The sequence below is a fragment of the Pterocles gutturalis genome, unplaced genomic scaffold (assembly GCF_000699245.1).
Source record: "Pterocles gutturalis isolate BGI_N339 unplaced genomic scaffold, ASM69924v1 scaffold4355, whole genome shotgun sequence".
Classification (NCBI taxonomy): domain Eukaryota; kingdom Metazoa; phylum Chordata; class Aves; order Pterocliformes; family Pteroclidae; genus Pterocles; species Pterocles gutturalis.
Window position 1 is genome coordinate 3,748 of NW_010138147.1, and position 26,421 is coordinate 30,168.

Consider the following 26,421-nt stretch of genomic DNA (forward strand, 5'->3'; position numbering starts at 1 on the left):
AAGAGGAGGACAGTGTGCCTTGGGAGGGCAAATCATCCTTTTGTACCAGAACTGGGTTGAATAATCTCAAAAGATGTCTGTATTTTTCTACTGACTGTGTGGGGAACCTTGACAGCCAGTTTAGACTAGCTGCGTAATATTTAGATGGCGAAAGTTGTGTGAGATTAATCCAGTGCTGGTGCCAAAATGAGATGTGGAAAAATTGCAATGATATTTCAAATGATCACTAATGGGAATTTTGACAGAAGTTTGAAACGATAACGTTTTTGTGCTAAAATGGGAGCACAATGATTTCAGTGGAATTCTTGGCATTTTTAAAATCTGCTTTAAGACCAATTTTCAGTCAAAGTACTCTTCATGCAAATTTAAGAGTTCTGCGAACTTGCATACAGACAAAAGTAAACAGGGAGAAATAACTTCTACATTTTTTAAAGTATATTTCCATTTTTTGCAGTCCCAAATGTTACAGGTATGCAATTTTTCTCTGTTTCTCCCCCCATTTCTAAAGGTTTTTATAATCCATTTGTAACACATGGTGTTATGATGTCTGATAAATTTACAGAAGGCTTGAGCAACACTTTCATTTCAGTGTGCCAAATAGGTAGTCTCCTGGGCTAGTGTAGTCCAGGGGAAAGGGTGCAGAATCAGAAATAAATTCTGACTATTGGGAGAAAATATAATGAAGCCATTTGCTGTTCTTTAAAAAGCCCTTCAAAGTCTATAGATGAAAAAAACTAGGTACAAGATCGTTACTGTTAGTAGCATAATAAGTTGCATTGGGTTTTGCCCCTCCCCATTAAAATAAATAAATAGATAGATAAATGCCAAAGTTTAGGGGGGGGGGGATTTACAAAGTTATTTAATGAATTTTTATGGGGATTGTGCTCCTAAACTTATGAATAAGATTAAAACCACCATTAAGACTTCATTAATATTTTGTGTGCTTACCATATACAAAGATTTCTTTTTTTTTTTTTTCTGATACACTGTTCACACTCAAAGGAGAACTAAATCTCCCACAGGAATGAATCACATTTTTGTAAAACATGCAATGATGTCCTCTTGAATGTCCTCTTGAGGCAAAGTTCAACTAAAAGTATTTTTCATTTGCTCCCAAAATATAATTGAACCTAACCCCGAATGTCTCCTTTTTTAAAAGTATCATTCACAAAGGGAAAAAACCAGCACCACTTCTTACAGCTCCGGAGCATCTTCTCTTTATCCCTAAGTGTCTCAAATGCAAAGACCTCCTCTGCACTCTCCTTCTCAGGCCTTTCACATCTGGCTCCCTCAGGAGGTATTCATCCTGTCTGTTTTAAGTTTTTACCTAAAGAGCAGCTCAAAGAGCTGGAACTTAATTTGGGGGTTTGGGTCTAGTAAAGGAACACAGGCAGTTTCTTCCTTGAGGGCTATTCAGAGCACTTCTACACGCTGTGCATAGACAGTGTCTTTGTCCAACTTAAAAAACTCAACTGGAGATTCTTTTCACCTGTCATTAGGGTCCTTTTTGGTCTCATCACTTCTTAGGTCTATTGTTGCAATGTGTTAAGACTTTCGTAACATTATTATATGGTGGCATCACAAAAGGAGTTTGTAAACATTCCCCTTCCTACCATTAGCTCTAGGTTGTTTTTTTTTTCCCCTTTGCTTTGGTTCTGTGTGACTCTTAACCAGCCTTAGTTTCCTGCCTTGAATTGCAAGTGTGAAATTGTCTGCGGGAGATTTTGTGTATTTCATCTAGATGTCCAAAGACTTTCATAACATTATTATATGGTGGCATCGCAAAAGGAGCTTGTAAATGTTCCCCTCCCTCCCATTAGCTCTAGGCTGTTTTTTTTCCTTTGCTTTGGTTTTGTGTGACTCTTAACCAGCCTTAGTTTCCTGCCTTGAATTGCAAGTGTGAAATTGTCTGCGGGAGATTTTGTGTATTTCATCTAGATGTCCAGTTTAATCAGCTCTTTGTCTGTCTGTGTGAATTGCTCGAAGTATAAATTCTTTTGTTGTCTGTCTAACCACATGATTTACTGCAACTCCCAGTGTCGTTGCCTTGAGCGCAGATAATTGTCTAGAGTTGGGAACAACATCAGCACTTGGAGAAATATATCTACTTCCAGTGTGCCTACAAAGGTTATATGTATTAATACAAACATCACAGAGCTTTTGATGGATTCTCCTGCGTAACCTTTTCTGAATGCAAATATGGGATTTGATAAATACAGCAATGTGCTTGTATTTTGGGGGTGTGCAAATCTCACCCAAGGAATGAACAGGATATGAGAATCATTCCTTTACATAAGCAAATGAGTATTTAATATATATCCAAATCTTGGTTTTCAGAACTGCATGCACATCTGTCTTCACAATTATTCTCTGATGCTACATCTAATTAAGTCATGACTAAAAACCCTTTTTGAGTGAGTTACTGCAGAATCGCACCTCGTGTTTTTGTGTTTCATTGCTATGATTCTTTTTAATTGAATGTAAATCATGTTTGGCTCTGGATTTTGCCAAGTGCTTCTACACATTAATACTTTACTGAGAGCTAGGGTCTGTAGAGCTGGTAGAGAGGAAATAAACTTAATGGACTCGATATTATACTTCTTCTAAACTGAGCCCAGCATGGCCAGCAGTGCCCTGTGCCATCGCCTGGCCCTTGGACGGCAGCTCTGCAGTGGATCGCACACCCGTGCTGGCGGTGCCAGAGCAGATCAGCTCAGCAGCCCAGCGCACGGAGCATCTCCTGTGGCACAGCCTGGCACCAGCTGTTCCTGAGAAAGATCAAAATATTCCCTTGGTGGAAAATCATGACATAATCCGCCCGCTGGGGCAGTTCCTTTCTGTGTTTGAACTGCAGAGCACCGGGAGATGAAAAGATTGATATCTGTTATGTTATTGCCTTATCTAAAGTAACTTTGTCCTCAAAAACACTAATATTTCTTTTTTTATTTTTTTTTTTTCTAACACTGCCTTGATGCCATTTTGCTGCTGTGACTTCTATGGATGGATAAAGGAACATCGCTCTGATTCCCTTTAGCATTTCCTTTCAGGTTTCTGGGTTGCCCCAAATCTTATTTGCAGGATTTCATTTGCCATTTTACCCTCCTCAATTGTTTATATTTCTGTCGTGACCTATTTATTTTTATCCTGATCTTGGCGGTTTTAGCTCTTGCCTCAGCTTCCATAGATCAGATGAAGCCAGGGAGGCTGTTACCTCCTAGCACACAGATGGCTTTTGTAATGGAGGCACATCCTGCAAAGATCTGTCCCGAGACCTGCACACCACGCAACATTTGGGGTCTGTCTGAAAGCTCTGTAATGGTGATGGGGACAGCAGTGAATTTAATGAACACAGAGTATAAATGAATGCTAACCTAAGGATCTAAACATTAAATCTTAAACACAAAAGAAAGGGCTTGTAGAAATGGGAATACCTGTGATAGTCTTTTGGTTTTTGTTATTTTAAGTATTAAATTACACACTTGCAGGAATCGGCAGATAAAATGAAGCACTTGGAAACTCCTCTTTATCGTTACTGTCACTTTTTTTTCTTTCCTTCTTTCAGATGATCATTCAAGAGTGAGATTGCAGCTGCTGGATGGGGACCCTCACTCTGACTACATCAATGCCAATTACATAGATGTAAGGCTCCTGGACATTCCCCCTGTGACAAACACTCCCGCTGACAAGTCTGCTTATGAATCTGGTGCATCTTATGTAGGGACATACTGTTGATCAGATATGAGTGACAGCTGAACGTTATACAAACATTGTGTTGTGACAGGGAGAAGGTTCTCGGTCTCCAGTTTGTTCTGTCTGACCGATCTGGACAGATGGAGATTTCCCGTGTTTGACAGATCCACCAACATAAGCAGAACGTGGGCAAAACGGCGTATGCAGAAATCAGTATCAGCCCCTCGCAACAGCATTAGTAGATATCTGAGACTTATTGATTTCTTACAAAGTTGCAGTGCAGAAGGCATGCAAATAGATTGACATTTTTTTAGTGTTATAAAATAACATTCAAAAAGCAGCCTCCCTCACATGCACAGAATGGTCAAATGAACACGCGTTTCTTGAATGCATCTCCTAAATCTTAGGAATATAAAATCATATAAACAATCGTTTAGGTTGGAAAAGACCTTTAAGATCATCAAGTCCAACCATTAGACAATGACAATGTTCAGAAGAGTTTCTTTAAGGGACAAAAAATACACGATCACATATTTTCTTTTTTTTTTCCAGGGGTACCACCGGCCTCGCCACTACATTGCAACTCAAGGCAAGTCCGTTCTTGTATGTCTAAATATTTGTAAACCCACTGCTGTTTTAAACTGTTGTAAGAGCTATTTCTAGGTCGACATCTTCTGTTTTGGGGAACATCTGAAAATTCGGTATAGGGGCACAAAAGAGAAGGGTATAGGATGTTCCAGGATCTTTAAGGCACTCAAATGCAAAACCTCAGCTATGGGAATAAAAAATGCTCCAGACTTAGAGGTGGCAGTACAATCTCTAATGTGTCCTTTGTGCTTGAAGTATGAGATGAGAACTAAAAGGGGTTTTACAGAGCTCGGGTTTACCTTCTGGGGAGAAATTGCTTGGGGAGGGCAGTATGAATAAACCTGTGACTGATGACATTTTGGTTAGTGGGAACTAGTAGGAAATGCATTTGAATACTATCTTCTGTAAGTTAGTTGATGTCCATGGGTGAAATTCATCTACAGTGTAGAGGAGAAGAAGGAAACAAGGTCAGAGAGAGGCTCTAGGATAATAAACCTCTTGTGAGTACTTGCTGTTTGGCTGTTGGAACCTGAATTTTTTCTCCCTGGGGGAACTTAAAAAGAAGCCTAATTTCTGCATGTTTCCTCCTTCATAATGAATAATTATTAAAGTGTGAAATGGAAGAATTTTAGTGCAAATTCCAATAGAGCCTTAATTACAGAGTCACTATAGGGTGCATCCATGTCCCGTCACTTACATGCGATTACATACAGGAACCATCTCCACTATTTACAATACAGCCTTCGCCTCTGGTTCCAGTGTGCTAGAACCCTAAATAACCCCCTACAAGGAAGGGTCTCATCTCTTGGACAGCTCCAGGCTATTCCGTGTCTGTAACCCTGAATTGCAGAGGGATGCTCTGAAAGGGAGGGTAGGATCCTGTGGGAGCAGGGCAGTGGCTGGGGAACAGCTGAAATGGGTTGTTGGCATTCAACACACTCTCTTAAGATGTCTTTTTTTTTTTTTTTTCTTTTCTCCTGCCCCAGGGCCGATGCAAGAGACAGTGAAGGATTTCTGGAGAATGATTTGGCAAGAAAACTCTGCAAGCGTTGTCATGGTCACCAACTTGGTGGAAGTGGGCAGGGTAAGGTACCACTTTCCCAATGTATAAAGCTAAGGCAGCACTGGGTATAGCATGGGGCTGCTGTCCAGGCAGGCTCAGCAAGGGAAATGCCTTTTGCTTACTCTATAGTAAGGGAATAAATTAAGCCACTCCAGGTTTTTCTGTAAAATTATAGACTTTGTAATATTTAGCTGCTTCCCTTCTAGACTAATAAAGATCATGTTCCTGGTGTAAGTCTGGGCTTTAGCAGAGTTATACAAATTTATGCTAGCTGAGAAGCTGTCGCCTTTTTCAATACAGAAGGATTCTGTAATAATCATTCTTTATCTGTATAATTTGAGTAGAATTCAATATTTATAATTGTAGAATTCTCTACCCACAAAAATCTGGAGGGGTGTGAACATGTGACTGGTGTTGAAACTACCAAAAGAGCTCTTAAATGACAGTTCAAAGCTTAGAGTTTCCAGTCACTTCAGAATGTCGCTATTCCATGGTGGTATGAGACCGTGCCCAGCTGCATCCTGGGACCTCCCAGCAGCACTGGGCTCCTCAACACCCACCGTTTCCCTCTCTTGGACTCAGGTAAACCTTGTCAGCACAAGGCATTTGCCAAAGCCCACGATGGGAGCAAACATGAATAATTCAATAGGCATAACCTAGACTTTAGGGAATAAGAAAAAGGCATGTTTGAGGTGGCTTTCCCCAGAATATTTTTCCTATTTGTGCTGCTCTTTGGATTAGAGAGTTTCTCAGTGAGAAACTGGAGCTCTTAAAAATTTTGTCCTGATGTTTGTCACCTTCCATTGCTTTGGTACTAAGAAAAATTTAAATGATAATTCACTCGTAACCATTAGTAATTCATCTGCTTCGTATTTGATTTCCTTTAGATCTCATGGTTGAATGCCAGCTGCTTCTGTTCATTTATTATTATTTATTCTATTTTACCTTCTAGTGACACTTCAGTTTGGAATAAATGCCTCTGTAAAAAAACAAACCACAACCCTACATTAGTCATATTTAATATTTATAAAACCCTTTCCCATTATGCCTGGAACTGGAATATGAAACCTTCTTCACAGTAGTAGCTGATTGCTTCAGCTTTTAGGTGCGGTTTCACTCTTTCATGCTAGAGCATTTAATAACTTGATAGTCTTTGTTAGCCTAAATATCCCTTCTAGAGCTTCACAGCTTTGGCTTTAATTTCTACTGTTAGATGTGCACATGGCTTCTAAAAGTGGCTAAGCTTGGGATATGGTTACGTGATCAGGAGATTTCTGTCTTGAGCCTTAACTCAGGGCTGTCAAGCTGGTGAAATGTCAAATTTGTGCCACATCTGGTAAGGAAAGTTTAGAGTCAAACAAATTTAATGTATCAAGAGGTATCTCGCAATCCCTATGAACTGAAATTCTTTGGCTAAACAGACAGAGCTCAGAATTACAGTAGCAATAGTGTTGATTTTTCTCAAGGATGGTGGTTGTGACGGCCAGGTATTCTGTAAGCCTGATATATGGTCAGGGCATGTATGGAAAGTTAAATACAACTATCATAAAGAAGAAGAGCTAAACGTATCCTTTTCATTTCTATTCACAACAGAGGAAACCGAAAAAAAACCTCCGTGTGTTTTTTATCTACAGTAAAGGCATTTTGATCTAATTTATACAGTTAATTTTGACAAGATCTGTACATCAGAAGAAAGCCCAATTTGTGTTGGTTTCGGCTTGAAACTGGAGTAAAATGTGGGTCAGCTCTGACTCAACTTGAGCTAGGTCCCCTTAATGTTGTATTTTCCCCCCCCAGGTAAAGTGTGTTCGATACTGGCCAGATGACACAGAGATCTATGGAGATATTAAAGTCACGTTAATTGAGACAGAACCATTGGCAGAGTATGTCATACGCACGTTTACTGTACAAAAGGTAAGGAAATCTTCAGTCAGCTGAAAATTTTGATACAAAACTTAATTTGTGTTCAGAAATGTGAACTCTGGGAAACATATCCAGAATGCTCTTGGAGATGGGAGCTGGTATTATATGGTTTCACTAGATTTTTGGACAAATATTCCAATTTTGGACAAATGATTTTACATGAACATCTTGATGTAGCCATGAAAGTAGAATCTACAGTGCGTGAAGTTTAAATGCATCCAAAAGCCAGCAAATAGTTGGTGGTATGCCAGGAATAATAACTGTTGTGTTTCACAGTGGCAAATTACAGATGAAAACAGTACCAGCTAAACTGGATGCCAGGTAGGGTCCCCTTTCAACAGAAATAAAAATATAATAAAGGCAAGAGGATAAAAATTATCCCCAGATCAGCAGGCTTTGGAAGATTTTTGTTATGTGTAATTAGAAATTGGAAGTCTAAATGTCGGAGTATTCCAGGTCTGTCCAAATTACTTTCTGAACACTCAGTAAGTGGTTTTAAAAGCTTTTCAGAGGTTCCTGCTAAATGAACTTCAGCCACACTGGGAATATCATTCCAGTTTTCTAATACATCAGCTTCATATTTCATTAAATCACTGAAAAACTTGGTAAGAAATGCTAATGCCAAAATCTGACAGGTGAGAGGACCTGCTGCTGGATTCCACCTACATTTCCTGTACGATAAAATGTCACAGCTAGCTGACACTGCTGTGTTACCCTCTGCAGGGCGTATGCAAGTGGTGTCAATTTTCATGTACCAATAAGTTGGTCTCACAAAAACCACCATTTTCTGCCCCTTTCACCACCAGCTGTTATCTCAAACTGAGATTTTTTTGGCAGAAAATCTACTGTTGCCTGGGCCTTGCCCGTTCTGTAGGTGTTCGTTCCCCAGGCTGTTGCTTCAACGCCTCAAAAAGGATTTCAGAGTGATTTATTGGAGGTTACGGCAGTAACACCAAAGGCAGATGGGTAGGTGCAGCCATGGTGTGCTGTGACTGGAGTCACCCAGTGAAGTTCTTAATAGCTGGGTTTGAAGTCTAAGACCACAAGTTCGAACTGGGAGCTGGGTTCCCCTTCATAGTCCTCAGCTGGAAAGCTGGGGAGGGACTTCTTTATAAAGGCATTACGAGGGGTAATGGATTTAAACTGGAAGAGGGCAGATTTAAACTAGATATTGGGAAGTAATGTTTTCCTGTGAGGCTGGTGAGGCAGTGGCCCAGGGTGCCCTGAGAAGCTGTGGATGCCCCATCCCTGGAGGGGTTCAGGGCCAGGCTGGATGAGGCTTTGGGCAACCTGGGCTAGTGGGAGGTGTCCCTGCCCATGGCAGGGGGTGGCACTGGGTGGGCTTTAAGGTCCCTTCCAACCCAAACCATTCTGTGATTCTATGATTTATACTCGGAATTAAGATGGAAATCTCTTGGAGTGGAAAGCAGCGTGGGACACGTTCCCATGTCTGATGAGAGCTGAACACTTGTTCAGCCGCTCTGTGAGGGAGAGGAGCAGTGGTCAGAATATGCTGATTGCAGTCTGATGGAAGAAAAATAGAGACTGTGCTGTCTCCTCAGAAAGGCTACCATGAGATCCGAGAGATTCGGCAGTTCCACTTCACTAGCTGGCCAGACCACGGGGTTCCTTGCTACGCCACGGGCCTCCTGGGCTTTGTTCGCCAGGTGAAGTTCCTCAATCCCCCAGAAGCAGGACCCATCGTTGTGCACTGCAGGTATGTGAGCTCTTTGTCTGAGCCTTTACTCCATCAGCTTTTCAGCTTTTTTCCTATTTTCTTCCTGTTTGGCAATAACCAACTGTGTTTTGTTTGTTTACGAGTCTAATTTCTGGGCCTCGGGAGGAAACAAAGTGGAATTTGGTTTTCTTTTCTAAAGTGGCAGCTCTGGAGCTTAGCTGGCAATTGGAGTTGATGTAAGTAGGTCAGAGAGGGCCATTCGGATGTAGAAGACTCTCTGGTGGCCTGTGCTCTCTTAGATGCTCACAGCAGAGCTGGGAAAAGGGTAAATATCTGGGACAGCCATTCCCGTTGTTAGCTACAGCAAACCTCACGTGGCAGAAGGGACAATGCCCACAAGAAGATGGGGAATTTTAAAGCCACTTTGCTTTTCTGTGGCCACGTGCACTGCAGTTCAGCTTTGCACCGGCATCAGTAGCCTTATCTGAAACGTTCGTCTGTCGTCCTGGGTGGGGGTGCCAGCCATTGAGCATCTTGGCCTCCTCGAAGCCCAGGGACTGGAATGGGAATGTCAGACTGAAAACCTGCGCGGTGCCTTCCAGCCGGTCAGTGTAAGGGCAATGCATGAGGAAACCTGGCAGCTCGGTTTACAGCTGTGAAAATTCAGACTATTGAGTCACGTGCTTGCTGACTCCCCGGCTGCTGCTGTTACTGGTGAGGGCTCTTCTGCACTGGTTTCTTCCCGCTGAGCTTAAAGCCCTGCTGTGCAAGGTGCTGTGAAAATATGCAGGAGAGTGTCCCCGACATGGAGACCCAACGGTTTGAGGTGTGGTCGGGCAGGCTGCTGGTCATGGGAGAGCAGACACATCAACACAGACTGGCATCAGTTAGATGACTTCAGATGCAAGGAAAGGCATTGCTACAATAGCAGAGTTTGGGTTTGTAGCAGCTGCTTCTGCAGCGCTCGGGCCATAGCTCAGGGCACGTGTTCTGTAAAGGAGACGTGGCTGGAGAGCACAGCTGGCTCTGCCGAAATCTCACCCCGAATCAATCCACAGGCAGTTACCTCTGAGTGCCATGCTGGGTGATCAGAGAGAGAGAATACATCCCACAACCACTTTAAAAAGGAAAATCAATTGAATCGTACCTTTTTAAAACAGTTTTGGGTTGGGGGGGGTGTTGGTTTGGGTTTGTTTTTTTGTTTGTTTGTTTGTTTGTTTTTTTAGCAAGCAGTGAATCAGTTTTATAATAAAATACAGCGAAGCCTGAGGAGCTGGCAGGAGGGAATTCATTCAGAGCTCAGGGCCTGAATTTGCTGCCTTGGTACCGTGACATGGGTCTGGCCCAGGAAGGAGTCTGAGCCAGATTCATTGTCACCGAGAAACCAAGGAGAAATTTTTCATCTTTCACATTTTAATGAATAAATGCCATTTCCTCTCTGTTATTTATCTGCTTTTGAATTTTAATAACTTGCTTTAAGTGGTAATTACCAAATTCTCCCTACCGATGCGTGGCTGGATAATATCACTGTTCGATATTTATGAAGTGCCAGGATCCTCTAAATATAGAAATGGTATAACTATTTGTTAAAATTCTGAAAAGCTGAGAGATAAAGGGAGAGGAAATGCCACTTATTCATTAAAATTCTGCAAATGAAAAATATCTTCTCTCTATTCAGCAGTTGATTAATCTGGTCCATTAATTGATGGTCATTCATATCTCCTTGCTTTTGGCTCTGCTGGAGTTTTCATGCAACTGAAGTTTCCCTGATTTGAGCTGAATTTTCCTTCTTCCCTTGGCATAATGTGAAGAGACATTCTCCTCTCTCTATCCTTCACACCTAAGCAGCTTGGATGATTTCCCAGGAGGGAAGGAGGACACAATGGCAACACAGTTTTGCAGGAGATGGCCCAATTCTCGCAAGCAGTGGGGGGCTCTAAACTGCAGGTTTTCAGTAGCCTCCAGCTCCTTTCTCTGTGATTTTACAATCCACAACTTGAAATTGCCCTCCTTGGGACTCAAACTCCTCCAGATTAAAAAGGGAAAAGAAATGTTTGAGGTAGAGGACTGAGCCCACTAGAGTGAATGTGCGCATGCCTTTTAAAGAGTCTTGTGGAAGAAAAATTCTGGGATTGTGTTTATTTGTGACCTGGAGGCTGCTCGCCCCCATCCTGTGCAATAGGAGGTGTACAGGTGAACCAACCTGTGAAATCATCATGATTATTTTCCTAGAGTAATTTTTTTTGTTGATGTTCAAGAACACAGCACTTTTTCCTGCTATGTGGGTCCATTTCCCTTTCAAGAAATATTATTTCACCTCATTCTCTTAAATCCTAAGCTAAATTAGCTGTACACAGAAATCAGCCCATTAGGGAGGGGGAGCAGCTTCCAAGAGAAGACAACTGTGACGCAGTTTCTCCTTCATAAGCCCTGCCTCTCCATGGTCCCTTGATCGTGGCTTTTTTTCTATTTTTTTAGTGCTGGGGCTGGCAGAACAGGGTGCTTTATTGCCATCGACATCATGCTTGACATGGCAGAGAACGAAGGTGTGGTGGATATATTTAACTGTGTGCGAGAGCTGCGATCCCAAAGGGTCAATTTGGTGCAGACAGAGGTAGGTGCCAGCAGGTCTCATCTTACGATGTACTGCTTTTCTGTCAGCTTCCCCGCTCAACAGGAGCCCAGCAATTCATTAAGTCAACACTTGCTTGCCCTGTGATATGATTATACAGGACTTTTGGTGGCTAAACGTGTCCAGATGTGCACCGAATCACCTTCCCTGGCAGCTACTCAGGGCCTCCAAGACAAGAGGGCAAACCTTGAAGTTTAGGTCTTAACACTGATGATTAATTTTATTCTCATAGTAGAAAAAAGCTTGCTCCTGAAGCCTCTCATGACTTATTCATAGGTATGCTGCAGACGCCAGTAGTACCTAGTTTATATCAATTGCAAGCTAAACAAATGAAACATCCTTGATTCAGGCTTTGGGTGCTGATTAAGCAAGCTGCTCCATCACGTAGCATCTAGCAGCTGCACAAACTTCAGCGGAACTGTTATCCTGCTGCACAGATTTTATGTATGTGCTGCAATGCCTCTCCCTCCTGGGGATGGGACAATAGCCTGGACCAGAAAAGGGCTTTTACCTTTGGTGGGCTTCTCGTATTTAGTTCAGGGAAAGAACTTTACCCAAAATACCAAGGGGTTCTGAAGGGACGGATGGAGCAGACCAGTTAGTACAGTTGTTTTTCTGGTGTTATCATAGGTCCAAAGAACAATCCATTCACGACCGTTGCCTCGTGATAGTGAACAGAAAAGGTTTACACTCTGATTTCCTCCTCAGCCCACCCCCGTTTTGTCCCAGCGTTCCCAAGAGTGGTGACTTCCCATTTGACTTGTAAATTTGAGATGAGTACGTGAGACCTCACATTCAATGATGGATGAAATATGCACACAAAGCTGTCACATAGCACACTGTAATTTGTCTCCACAGGAAACAGAGCCAAATATGCACATCAGGCATGGTTTAAGGAAAAAAAAAAGTGTGATATTTCATGATCTGTATTGAAAATATGATTTTAATATCTTATCCCTCCCCTGTGCAGGAGCAGTATGTGTTTGTCCATGATGCCATTCTGGAGGCATGTCTCTGTGGCAACACGGCCATTCCAGTCTGTGAGTTCAGATCCATATATTATAACATCAGCAGGCTAGATCCACAGACCAATTCCAGCCAGATAAAGGATGAGTTTCAGGTAATTTCATATGTCTCAATCATTGCAGTCGGTGTACTGAAGGCGTTTAATCAATTTCTCTGTGTTATTTTACAATTTCCAGCAGAGCAGAGAAGCAGGACACTGAGCCAAGGTCTGATTTCAGATGATTTTTGTTGTTTTACTACTGGATCAGGCAGAGATTTGGTTTTGACTATGGACTTTTCAGCCTTAGGCAAGGAAAAGATTTCCCCATCACTTCGGTAGAGCAAGGGTACTAATTTTCACACATAATGTTGTACTTCAACAAATATCCTTTTTTTCGTTTTCTTCTGTAATTTATGCAGAAACATTTATGCCTCCAGGTCCCTTATTATCCATTCTCGTGGCTCATATGCTGCTTCCGAGTCTTGACAATCAACTTGTTGTCATCCTTCCATACAAAGGAGAAAGTGAGCTCAGTGAGCATTGCTTTCGCTATTTCTAATTTTCAATGAATTGAATCCCTCAGTTCACTATAGAAGTTTTGCCAAGTACCTGGTTATGACAATGAAGTGACGTACAGTAAAGCTCACAAGTGCTGGTGTAGCGTGATTTGTCTGGGGCGAGTGATGAAATGGGGACCCCTCCGCCTTTTGCTGTCACTGTCACTTATCCCACCCTAATGAACTGGGGCTTGGGCCACACGAGCCATGAGCCGTGGGCGGTTGTACCTCTTGCACAGCAGAGAACTCGCCCTGCAGAACAGTGAGCTAAGCTTTCTCATCTTATTCCCCACGTATCTGTAAATCCCTTTGGGATTTTCAGCCAACAGCAATGTATGGTAAAAACATAATATTGTGGGAAATCTGGGGCAAGGTGAGTTTGACAGGAAAGAGAGCGAGACCTTATTTCTTACGAGGCCATTCTTAGTCAGCAGCAAAAAGGTGGAGATTCCTTTAATTGTAGGAAATGTTGTTTCCCCCTGCTTTCCCAGCGAAGTATCTTTTGCAGCAGGAGAACGTCTTTTGGGAGCCCCAGTCTGAGTCAGATGCCTCTTTTCCTTGCTCTCTGTGCAAAGGGAGAACGTGTGGGTTTTATCTGAAAGCTCACAGGGAATCATCAGGGTTGGTATAGTGAGATAAAGAATGTGGATCCCAACTGATGACAGTTCAATTAAAAAAAAAAGATCTGGTTTTATCAAGTGATATCAGATCTGTAAAAGTGTTTCTGCTTCTGGATGCTTGGCATGAAGAAGCTAAAGCCTAACTTCATCAAACACTGTTATGCTATTAAAAAAAAAATAAATAAAGTCACTGCTTGCTGGGCTTATTTTGTCATGAGATCAGGCAAGATTTGTCGCCTGCGTGCTTGTTCTTTTGAGCTGCCAGGGGCTGGCAACTCCTGTGGGAAGGAAACGTTCCACCGTACTTTGCATAAGAGGTTCGTTCTCTGTCTAGTTGTAGAATCTATTTTTATAGGATTTTGGCTCAGAGCATTCTTCAGCCCTAGTTGTCTGGATTTAATGCAAAAGATGGTATCTTGTGCTACAGTCTTTATGAACCAGTTGATCTAACTATAGATCTGTTGGTGCAATTTGTATTATTTAGGTCCCACTGGCCCTCAGGTAAGGCTGGATGTATTTCTCATGCACTACGTGTTGTCTGAACATAGAAAAGCTCTTTCTGGGGAGATTTTGAAATCTGAATAAGTACAAAAATAAGGGAGAGAGGGGACAGGCATAGAATAGACGTAAGTCACTAACAAGACACGTGCCTAATTATATGCACTGACAGATTTCCTGTTGCTTCTCCAGCCAGACTACCTGCTTTCCATCTCTAGACAAAGGGACTTTTGTGTAGTGCCTGCATAATTTAGAGCAACTACGTTATTTCAGATTTTATGCTTGGACACATTCCTTTATCTTGGATTGTTTGACCCTCCTCTTTTCTAAATAATAAATGAAACAAATAGACTTTCGTGTTAAAAAGCAAAAACCAACATTTTCTCTGAGGTTTTTACATGCATTGTTAAGATAAATCAATACTTTGAAGTATCACTAGAGGATTTGGACCCAGTCTGACCTGATGGGCAAGCCGGTTCAATACTCAGGGCACTTCTGCATGGGATCCACTTCGAGAGGGAGGAGGATGCGTGCTTCCATCCTGCGGGTGGTGGGAACACAAGGAGATTTTCCTCCATGACCAGGTCAAAGCTGCAACTTGTACCTGTGACAGCTATTTCCAGCCCTTAGGAAAGAACAGAAATGTTATCTAACTGCTGTGGTTTTTTTAGAGCTGGAAATTGTTGGAAAGTGTCTAGTGCCCCCAATTTTTGCTGGAGCTTATGGTTTTCGGAAAAGCACCACCGTTTCGGAAGCGCGCCACAGGACGATGGGCGAAATGCAATGTATTAAAACAGCAACAACAGATCCTCGGTGCTCCTTCCTTTCCTCTGGGGTCCCAAAGATCTGCTAGTCAAAGTACCTTTAAAATAAACATATTGTGCAGATGGCATCCTTCTTGGAAGTAGATTCAAAGATGCTCAGCCTTTCTCTTCTTCCCTCCCCCCTTCACAGACTCTCAATATCGTGACACCGCGTGTCCGGCCAGAAGATTGCAGCATTGGTCTTTTGCCAAGGAACCATGACAAGAACCGCTGCATGGATGTGTTGCCCCTGGACCGGTGCCTGCCTTTCCTCATCTCCGTGGATGGTGAATCAAGTAACTACATCAATGCTGCACTCATGGATGTAAGCAGCACTGCACTGTCCCCGCTGACCCTAGTCTGCAGCCAGTTTGTTCTCAGAATACTTTTCTGGGAGAAAGGGATCCAAAACAAAAAACCTTTTTCACCTGCAGTTTCTGGGGCTGACACCTCCAGACTGGGCAAAGGCACACAGAGGTGTGTCACCTAGACTATGATTATCGCACTGCCGTTGCAGTTCTGCCTCACAGTGGTGGAAAATTTTTGACAAAGTAGTTGATGAGCAGCCTGAGGTTGTATCGTAGCAAGGCAGACGGACAAAGAAGTGGTGAGACAGCTCTTCCCATACATTGATTGTGTAAGTTGGAAGAGAAATGTTTGCCAGGAGCTGTCAGGTCAGCTCTTTGAAAAGAATAGTTTGTAGTGTGGAGCAAGTGATTTATTTGGGCTTATGCAGTTAAGAATATGGAAGGACAGGGATCAGATGTGCAAAATACTTCAAGGCTGAAGGACACGAGCTAAGCTGATGTGAATCTGTCTGAAGGCATTTTCCCTTGCTTTGTTTATAGGCTAGAATCTCACAGCACGGGTCATGTGCATAGGGTGAATTATGTTGATGGCTTATTTTTGCTGCAGTGCCTAACTGCCTTTGGACAGAAATGTCTCTAAAGCCACTAATTATTGCAGTTGGAGTATGTGTAAATATGATCCAAGGTGAAATGTCATCATTTTTTCTCCAGCAATGTTGGGGTCAATCTCTTTTAATTTTGTTTGTTCTTTCAGTCCTTTGGGGAACTGTGATACTACTGCATTTAAGAGGTTAAGTCAAATGGTCATAGAATTAATTTTAGATTTTTTTCAGAAAGATTGTGGTGTTTTCATTGCAAATATGCCTAAGGAAACTTTTTTTTGTTATTTAAAGTGTGTTTTGTGCTTTGGCAAATCTGCACAAGCACAATTCTTCTCTGGTTTCTTAGGGACTGGGAATGTGTTTGCATGTTTCAGCCCTCCTTACCTCAAATCACTTTGCTAATACTTGTATCATTCCCCACAAATTTCCTCCTGATTAAAATTTTTGTACAAGGGAATTTTCCCCCCACCTTTCATTTTATTTGCCTTACACATTTTTCACATTTATCTTTTTTTTTTTTTTTAAACTTTTCCCCAAACCTTATTTGACCAGCAGCTTGCTTTGTGTATTACATGAAAGCTATGATGGAAGACATGCTAGAGCAGGAAGGGATGAGGGTACACCTAGGATGGATTAAGGCCTGGGTTTGGAAACATGAATTGTCCCAGGAAGGCAGTCTGGCGGGCTGCTCTGGATTGTGTTCACCAAAATTGACCTTAGACACAGAATGCCATTGGAACCCTCCCTTGGGTGAAGCATTCAGTGTGGGCTCCCAGTTCTCCGGTGAAGACTGTCTGTTGACTGCAGAGCACTAAAAACCAGCCTCTTCTTCCTTGAGTTCACTTTTGGGAATACAGACGAATGTTTTCTGTCACCCTCAGAGAGGAGGAATTCTCCTCCAGCAGCTTTCGAGACTCCTGACCGTTCCTCTTTAGGTCCTCTGTCCCTTTCGAGTAAACAGCCCTTAGGATCTTTCCTGTGAGAATCATTGGAAAGCCCTGTTTGCATCTGCAGAATGGTTTGTTAAGAAGAAAGGTGAAATTCTGTCCCTCACCTTCCCCTAAAGCAATCGAACGTAGTCCTTAAGCAAGGAGACTTTACCCACATCTCAGAGTCAAGCCACACAGAACTGGTGTTAGGTTTGTGTTTAATGCACGGGGCTTGGAGAGAGACGTGAGTCCATGACGTGTCCCAAGGTCCTACACATGTCCTCTTACATGAGTAACTAACATCTGTGCCACTTTCCCTTTAAAATAGGAAAGTGAGACAGGTTCCTCACCTGTGGCAAAGAAAGCAAGTTTCTTTTTTCTCCTAACGGCAAAACCCACAGATACATCTTCAGCCGACAGTTTAGCCAATTGTGCAATCTGCTGTATCAGTGCACAATGAAAAAACGTAACAGAAACATTATCATGTTCTTAACTTCAGTTAGGAGATAAGACTCAGTATTGTGCCTTTTGATTCCAGTCTGCTTCATGGATGTACAGCACAAAAGACCGTGCAGTTTGTAGGCTCATCTAAGCATTGCCTGTCACGGTTGGAAAGTGATGGAGTTTTGAGCTTGCAGCCTTTCATCTCCAAGTGCCTCACAAACATTCATTAGCACAGCCCCGCAGGGGTTGGGAGCACAGTTCCTCTGCTTTGTGGTTAGGGAGATTGAGGTCAGAGGGCTTTTTTCAGGTGAAAGAATAGCATCAGAAATCAAATGCCAATGCTGCTGGCTCTGAATGTTGCCCCACAAGCTCTTTAAGGATGGCCGGGGTCCAAATGTGCTGCCTCTGTAGCACTACATCACCAGGGAGCAATAGCAGACAGGGGGGCTAATCCCTTCTGTCGTTCCTAGAGTCCCTTGCAGCCAGAAGAATAGCATGTGCTTCCAGCTGTTTTCTTTCCAATTATTAATATTACTGATAGTAGTAGTAATAGTAATAGTAGAATTAGTATTATTTGCTGAGTCTCAAAATATAAATAATTGATTTGGGTAATCTCTGCTCCTGTGACACTTCTTTAATGAAATGTCTTCATTGGGAGCAAAAGAATCCCATTATGAGACATTCATTCATTGCAGAGCGATAACAAGGAGAAGGATGTGTGATTTGTATAATCTGGTTAAATGGCTCAGATTGCCTAGCCATAGCCTCGCGGGTATAATATTCGTTTGAATAAAAGTTGATTGAATTTTTTTTTTTAACTAATCTTATTCTTTTGTTAGAGCCACAAGCAACCTGCTGCCTTTATTGTAACCCAACACCCTTTGCCCAACACCATAGCAGACTTCTGGAGGCTGGTGTTTGACTATAACTGCTCCTCGGTTGTGATGCTGAACGAGATGGATGCAGCACAGGTTAGTGATTTTTCATCATTTCTGTCATGTAACTTTCTTCTCAAATCCAGATGGTTTCAACAGCGTTTCTGCTGCCATTTTCTTCTGCCCCCCCCTCACCACCCCAATAAACAAATTAAGGGGAACTGGAAAGTAATAGGTAATGTTTGGGGGTATAACGAAAGATAAATCCACATGCTTGGCTCCTTCCACGGCAGCTAATTCTTCCTGCAATTAACAGGGATATCTAAATACTTTGTGTTTCTGGGCCTAAATCTTTCTTCGAAACCCCCTTTTTTCCCCTTACATATTTTTGTCTGCCTTTGGTTCAGAAAAATATTCCCTACCACAGCCCCGGTGTGCTTCATGCTTGCCTGTCCACATGGCGTTCCCAGAAGAATAAAACCAGGAGAGATGCTGAAATCATTCGAAGGATCTTCTCCCTGATATTTCCAATGCGATTCTGTAACACTGAGAAGTGTGCTTGGCACAGTTTCTGGAGAAGCATGTTGTGCTGTGTATTGTTTTTTTTCTTTCTAGTGTCATGCGTTGGTTTCTTGGCTGCTAAACACATCATCGTTTTCAGCAGTTGAGCTTGCTGGGGAGGAGCCATTGCCATTCCTCCCGTCCTTGCATTTCCAGCCACCTTGCTGATGAGTGGGAGAAGATAACAGCTTTCAAAAAGGCGTAATCATGCAATTTGTGTGAAGAGTACATTTGGCATGGCTAATTCACCCATTACAGCACTTGTTAAACTAGAGGAGAGGAACCCTCAAGTAGCTGCTACTTCGTGGATTAATTTTTCATTTGTCTCTTCTCTGTCTTCAAAAATCTTACCACACTTGAAGGCGGTGAGATTATTGGTCTCTTTTTTTGATGGTAATGGAGAAACCACTCACCCTGTTCATTGAGAGGATCTCCCCTCAGGGTGAACGCTGTGGGGTTTCATTTCCAGCCACAGAAAGAGCTCTGCTCCGCAGTGGGCTGTCTCGGTGTCCCGCAGGGTCCCACCACTGTGCGAGGAACTGGAGGTCCTGTGTGTTTGCTGCCTCGTGTCTGATCCACCCTGCCTGACTCTGCATCTTGGCATTGAATCCAGAGGCGAATTTTGTGTTTTCTTTTTTTTTTTCCTGACACTTCAAAGGAAAACAGAGCTTTTTCTGTAAATGACACACTTTCTCACACTTTGTTCTTGGAAAACACAAACCTATCGTCCTCAGCCAGCATTATTCTTGCGACTATCTTTCTGCACAAGACTTCACTGGTTTGTTGTTTTTTTTTTCCTAGCAAAGTTTTCTTTTTATGAGGTAGTCTGTAGACACAGAAAATGAGATTTGGCAATACATAAAGTCACTTTGACAGTTACTTTAGCATGGTGTCACCTAGCTTGAGTCAGCAGCCAAAGCCAAAAACACCCAGCTGGGACTGGAAGTTAAGGATGGTTTTAAAGTTTGTATCTTACGAGCTGTCAAGGCAAAGTGTGACAGTTTGATATCGTAGAATCATTTAGGTTGGAAAAGACCTTTAAGATCACTGAGTCAAGCTATAAACCTAACACTGACAAGTCCCACTAAACCGTGTCCCTAAGTACCAAGTTTACAGTCTTTTAAATACCTCCAGGGATGGTGACACCATCACATCCCTGGGCAGCCTGCTCCAGTGCTTGACAACGCTTTTAGTAAAGAAATTCTTCCTAATATCCTATATAAACCTCCCGTGGTGCAACTTGAGGCCATTTCCTGTCATCCTACCACTTGCTGTTTGGGAGAAGAGACCAACCCCCACCATGCCACAACCTCCTTCCAGGTAGTTGTAGAGAGTGCTGAGGTCTCCCCTCAGCCTTCTTTTCTCCAGACTGAACAACCCCAGCTCCCTCAGCCACTCCTCACAGGACCTGTTCTCTAGACCCTTCACCAACTTCACTGCCCCTCTTTGGACACCCTCCAGCACCTCAATGTCCCTCTTGTGGTGAGGGGCCCAAAACTGAACACGGGATTCAAGGTGCGGCCTCACCAGTGCCGAGTACAGGGGCACAATCACTGCCCTAGTCCTGCTGGCCACACTGCTTCTGTTACAAGCCAGGATGCTGTTGGTCTTCTTGGCCAGCTGGGCACACTGCTGGCTTATATCCAGCCGGCTGTTGATCGACACCCCCAGCTCCTTTTCCACCAGGCAGCTTTCCAGCCACTCTTCCCCAAGCCTGTAGCGTTGCATGGGGTTGCTGAGACCCAAGCTCAGGACAGTGCACTGAGCCTTGTTGAACCTTGTACAATCAACCTCAGCCCATCAACCCAGCCTGTCCAGATCCCACTGTAGAGCCTTCCTACTCTCAAGCAGATCAGCACATCAGTCATGAAAGTGAGGTTTCATGAAAAGGAAAGTTAATGATGCTGTGCTGCACTGTCATTGCGTGAGGATCTTGTAATTATCTCGCTGTTCATCATAGCCTAATCCACACGCTGTGCCCTGAGCACTAGGAAACCGTTGGTGTGCAGTTGCCTGCAGATACCATATTTGTGTGCATGAACAGGGTGTTACTCATCTCCACGAGCAGAACACAAACACAAAAATTGCTTATATAGAAGCTGTGCCTGAACTGAAGAGAGGAAAAGAGTTGAAATAAAGAAGTGAACTTTTAATCCACTATGCAGGGAGGGGGTGCAGATAAAACCATGTGGAGGTCAGAGAACATAACGGACAATTTTAAGCACTGTATATACATTTGGGTAGATGGCCAGTCACAGACCTGCTTTATGAAAAGCAGATTTTCAATATTAAGGAAAGGTTTAATCTCTTTCTTCTTTCCAATGCACCTTGAGGTTGTTGCCTAAAGCACCTGCACAGCTCAGATCTCCTTGCCTATTGGACTGATGCTTTGAGAGGAGATCTGCAGGCTGCTTGAAAGTCTGAATGAAGAGTAAAGACAGCCTTCAAAGGAGGACTTGCTTATGTGGTCTTGGCTAGCTTGCTTAGTCTTGAAAAACTAACAAGGGCAAAGATGCATAAGATTGCGTGAATGTCCCACCCAATTTCAATCCCATATGATCAAAGGAATAACAAGAATACAGAATTAATGCAGTAGCATGCACACACTTGACGTTATTACTGGCAATGATTGAACTTGAAAAGCTTGGGATCAAGTTCAAATGAGCATCTGGGGGTTTCAAAACGTCTGAAAAATTGCACTTGAAAATAGGAAGAAAAAACCAGAAAGAAATACAATCTCAGCAGAAACTGCTAATGAGATCTCATGCAAAATATTTTCTTGCCATGATCTATTTCCAGATGGATTTGATATACTTGCATTTTAATTTATGTGGATAGGATTATTTTTTGTACTTTCAATTCAGTAATATCAGCATAAGAAGAAAGACTTCCAACCTGCTTCACAAACTTCAGAGATTCAGTTGTGGTTCATCCTGAAATCAGAGTTGCTCTTGGAGCAAACTCGTTCTCCTCCTCTGCTCGCTGGTAGAGTCAGAAAGCTAAAAAGTTGATCTTACAGCAAAAGGAAGTTCCACTTTTATTGAATTAAGATTAATTTTCTTGGTGCATGTACTGTTTCCTCATTAGCACTAAACCTCTGTTGTTCCTATTAAGTTTACCTACAGACACTCATCTTTTAATGCTCATTTGAAATCTATACCCCTGCAGAATCTTCATTTGTGAGCCGCCTTCTCTGCACCTTTAGACCCCAGAATTCAATCAGCTACAAACTGTGGTCATACAAAAAATAAAAAGGGAAAAGAAAGTCAAGCTTCTAAAATACATTTCTTGGTTTCCTTATATTCATGATATAAAAAAACTTCTACTTAGCTAGAAGGAGGTCTTCTGTGGGCAAACACACATAATACAAGATTGGTTATGGATTTTGAGCTGGCTAGTAATTTGAAAGGAAGGAAGACTGAACGTGTGTTTTCTTGTTACTAGTTAAGGTGTTTTCTATTTCTTTTGACATTTTCTCCAGCTCTGCATGCAGTACTGGCCAGAGAAGACATCCTGTTGTTATGGCCCAATTCAAGTAGAGTTTGTTTCAGCAGACATTGATGAAGATATCATCAACCGGATATTCCGGATCTGCAACATGGCCAGGGTAAGATCAGTCAAACACCAGAGTCCCTATTTATTCTCAAAAAATATATTTTGTCATGATGAAGAGGCAGAACCAAGACTTGTGTTTAGAGACGCCGAATCTCTCATGTAGGAACAAAATTCCACTGCAGAATTTAGTAGCTACTTCCTTCAATTAACATTTAATTGCATCAGTCTGTATTTTCTTGGCTGAAAGTAGAAAGTTGATGGTATGAGCTGAAAACCTGTATTTAAATGGAAAACATTTTTCTCTGTATATTTGAGAACAATTAATCACTTAGTAGCCAATATAAAACCACCAGTACTGTAGGAAATAAACTGGGATAGTGTCAGCAGCATTCCATCTGTCAACTGCTATGCAGCGTCTCTGAAGACAGATGCAATGTTTACTGGCTAGACTGGGATTCCCAGTTGCCACTGTTTTTCCTATGAATAAGCAACTGCCATTTCTGTAGGCAACTCTTTGTCTGGATCCCTCAGCCCCAGGACAGCTGAAGTGACAGAAGCAAAGTTTATCTGCACGCTGGACCCTGGCAATGTGACTTTGGGGCTGCAGGAAAGAGTTTCATACCTAGAGGATTTTTCTCTCCTTGTTTGTTTCCCAGATTGATTATGTCTCCTTTTTTTTATTTTTCATTTTTCATTTTTTCTAATCAGAAATGAAAACAGACACCACGAATTACATTTTCATGCTGGTTAACACATCAGTATCTGATTGTGTGGTCAGAGCCTGGGCAGCAATTCAATTTGTGGCATTGGAGAGTGAACCTTCTGGTCCAGCCACACAAACTGATAAATCAGTTAGATATTCACCTGCCTATCTCCCGGGCCAACAGCCTCTGAACTGGGGACAGCCTTGAAGTCACACAGCTAATCAGACTAAGGCTCTGTGACTCTCAGGATGAAGCTGGCTCGTAAATGCATCACTGGCAGGGTGGGTGCTGTGAACTCCAGCTCTCTGCACCCATCTGTGTTCAACACCGATAGCCGCTGCTAAAGTCTTTGAGGACCCTTTCCTGTCACAGCGCCCAGAGATTTTTGAGGTCCTTCTTTGCCTTTAGTTCTTATGGCAAAACTGATCTCCAGCACAGGCAACCAGGAAAGACACATTTGTTCTGTTTGATGTGTTCATACAATTTGATGAGATTTTATTCTCTACTGGAAACAAAACAAAGGGATCTTATGCACCTTGTTTCTGCCTGGCTCTGTAGTATCTGAGGCCATCATTGTTATCCAGATGACTGAAGAGTCCTTGTTTCCCCACTGTACCAGGTATCCAGAGTGGAGGATGTTAGCACTGATGATATTGGATCCAGAGGGGAAGATGCTGTGTAACTGGTGCCCCCTGCTTTGCTCTCTTTGCTCCCTGCCCTGTTCCATTTAGCATCTTGAAAATCCTCTTTGTTTTAGCCTCAGGATGGATATCGCATCGTTCAGCACCTGCAGTACATTGGCTGGCCAGCGTACAGGGACACCCCTCCTTCCAAACGCTCCCTCCTGAAGGTGGTCAGGAGGCTGGAGAAGTGGCAGGAGCAGTACGATGGGAGAGACGGACGGACTGTTGTCCACTGCCTGTAAGTAGGACTGGAGAATGTCTGTCGCCTCACAAAATGCTGGCTGAAGAGCACTGATTTTGGAAATTGGGTGGTTTGCCAGGTCTCAGCTGGGGAAAATTAAGTTAAATTACATTTATAATACACTTCAGGGTGAATATTGTGCCGCATTATAGCATCCTATATATCCAGAGATTGCACTGATTGCAGTGCAGAGTAGCTGAGAAAGCTCTGCCGCTTTCTGTTGTGAAGGCAGGTCCATGAAGGGAGCCCAGACACAACCAGAGCAGCACTGCCACATGTCCCACTGCCCCCAGAGCTGCTGCGGGTCCCCGAGCAGCGAGGAGCAGCATTGCAGTCCCTGGGGTTCCCTGCCACCACTGCCAGGGATCGCCTCGGCCCTTCTGTCCCCATCTCCTGCCCTGCAGGTCTCCGCTTTCACAAACCCTTGAAGGTCCTTAACCAGTCCTGCAATTCCAGACCTTTCTGGGTGTACATGGCGCGCGAGCAGCCGTATTGCAGGGCTGAGCTCCCTCCCCTCCTCCTTGCCTGCCTTCACCCGCCGCCTCTTCTCTTCTGCTCCCAGGAACGGTGGGGGACGCAGCGGCACCTTCTGCGCCATCTGCAGCGTGTGCGAGATGATCCAACAGCAAAATATCATCGATGTGTTCCACATAGTGAAAACGTTACGGAATAACAAATCCAACATGGTGGAGTCCCTGGTAAGTGGTTTTTCCTGCACCTTATCCCACCCGGTGTATTCAGGGGGACTTTAGGATCAGTAAAAAAATTCCATGGCTTAGCTTGGGATGGATCAAAACAAATCATAACATGAAGCCATCAGGATTAAAATCAGACCCATTTTAACATGTGCAGTGAATCCTCTGGTCCCACGGCTTCTCTCCTTGAGCAGAGGGGAACAGCTGCCTTGGCAGTGTGATGAACGCTGTCTCCCATGCCCAGCTGCCTCCGGGAGGTTAAACCCCACCCAGCAGTCACCGTGGCTGGGGGGAACGGGTGGGATTTGTCCTCCTGCGCACACATACAGCCCAGTGCTTAATGCTGTGACATGCCGTGAGACCGGGAAGGGAGAACAGTCCCAACCCCAGGCCTTGCTCCCTGCAACCAGAAAGACTAAACTGTCCTGGATTCAATCATCTCAATCGATCCCACTGAATTCTTTCCTCAAAAGCAATGCGTGCCATTGAGGGCATGAAGCAAATAATGAATAGTCCATACAGCAGCTGGCTCTCTGAGCGTTTTCTTTTCCGTTGATGATACCATCTCTTAGTAATGCTCATTCAGGATCACACAGAAATGCAATTAATGTTTGCCTGGTCCTGCCAAATGGTATAAGAAAGAGGGAGGAGGCATATTTAGCAGCTTGTAGAATGAGGCTCTGTAGAATTTACCTGTATCTTAATGCCACCGATTTATTTTCTCTCTTTCAGGAACAATATAAATTTGTATATGAGGTTGCACTGGAATACTTGAGTTCCTTCTAGCCCAGCGAAGGGAGGAGAGCCTCCGAAATGCCAGACCCCAATCTCTGGCAGGCACTTCTCCCCTCTCCCACACTAGAAGAAGGTGACAAGTGTGGGAAGGAAAACCTCTCCTTCCTGGAGCAAGAGACTGGGATTGCACAGACCTCGCTGGAAGGAGGAGACGATGCCTGTGTTTGCTGCTGCCTGCTTTCTATCGGAACATCTACTGCTTCTTAAATAACCTACTGTAAAAATTAGCAAAATGGGAGACAGGCTGAAAGACTGGACTTTCTAATCCCCTCTGACTTCTTCTCTCCTCTTTTGGATTGTATTTTTGCTCTCTTTGCTGCACAGTGGGGAAAGAATGAAACCCTTAGCAAATTCTCTTTTAAATATCTCCTTTTTTAATTTATAATTTTGTTCTCAAATCCCAGTCTTTAATTTCTGAATTTCATGCAGCAGTCATTTGGGAAAATTGAGATAGCCATAGGGGATGTAGGAAACGTTCCATTACAACTTGTCTATCTTATGTGTTTCCTTTTATTTTTTTTTCCAATGAAAAGGGCCAACACAGAAAACCCCACTGGAATTCTCTTCCCACATGGAGTCCCTTTTAGCATAAAAATAGATGATGGAGATGAGATGCTGTTCATGGATTCACTACCTCGGCCTCTTCACAAGTGTTTCCTCCCAGTTTCTGCTGGGCTCCGAAGGCTGTGCATGAACCGGTTCCATCTCTCTGGTCTGTGTTCATTTCAGTGCTGGGGAAGCGATACCTTTAATGAGTTTCCCAGACACTTGAACCCTAAAGTTAAATATCGGCATCAAACAAATTGCATTTGTCTTGCAACTTTGGGAACTTTGTTACCATATTTTTCAAGTATTTGCTGGGGTGCAGTGTGTCTTTGAAAAACAGGGTATAAAGTAGGTATTATTGGTCATATACTATGTATTATTATTTTTTATTTATTATTTGTATTGCTGTAGAACTTAGGACCCCT

At 43.0% G+C, this 26,421-nt stretch overlaps 1 protein-coding gene across 1 annotated transcript in view; it reads left to right on the top strand.

Moving 5' to 3' along the window:
- Window positions 1–25,983, top strand: part of LOC104468652 (receptor-type tyrosine-protein phosphatase T-like) — a 29,065-nt gene extending 3,082 nt beyond the window's left edge. The window contains exons 2-14 of the mRNA XM_010082861.1: window positions 3,563–3,639; window positions 4,243–4,279; window positions 5,265–5,362; window positions 7,139–7,255; window positions 8,827–8,981; window positions 11,421–11,556; window positions 12,545–12,694; window positions 15,210–15,383; window positions 18,181–18,312; window positions 22,259–22,384; window positions 23,794–23,957; window positions 24,523–24,658; window positions 25,388–25,983. Of these exons, the coding sequence (XP_010081163.1) occupies window positions 3,563–3,639; window positions 4,243–4,279; window positions 5,265–5,362; window positions 7,139–7,255; window positions 8,827–8,981; window positions 11,421–11,556; window positions 12,545–12,694; window positions 15,210–15,383; window positions 18,181–18,312; window positions 22,259–22,384; window positions 23,794–23,957; window positions 24,523–24,658; window positions 25,388–25,441 (1,556 nt within the window). The 3' untranslated portion in view covers window positions 25,442–25,983. The remainder of the gene's footprint in view (window positions 1–3,562; window positions 3,640–4,242; window positions 4,280–5,264; window positions 5,363–7,138; window positions 7,256–8,826; window positions 8,982–11,420; window positions 11,557–12,544; window positions 12,695–15,209; window positions 15,384–18,180; window positions 18,313–22,258; window positions 22,385–23,793; window positions 23,958–24,522; window positions 24,659–25,387) is intronic.
- The last annotated feature ends 438 nt before the right edge of the window (window positions 25,984–26,421 follow it).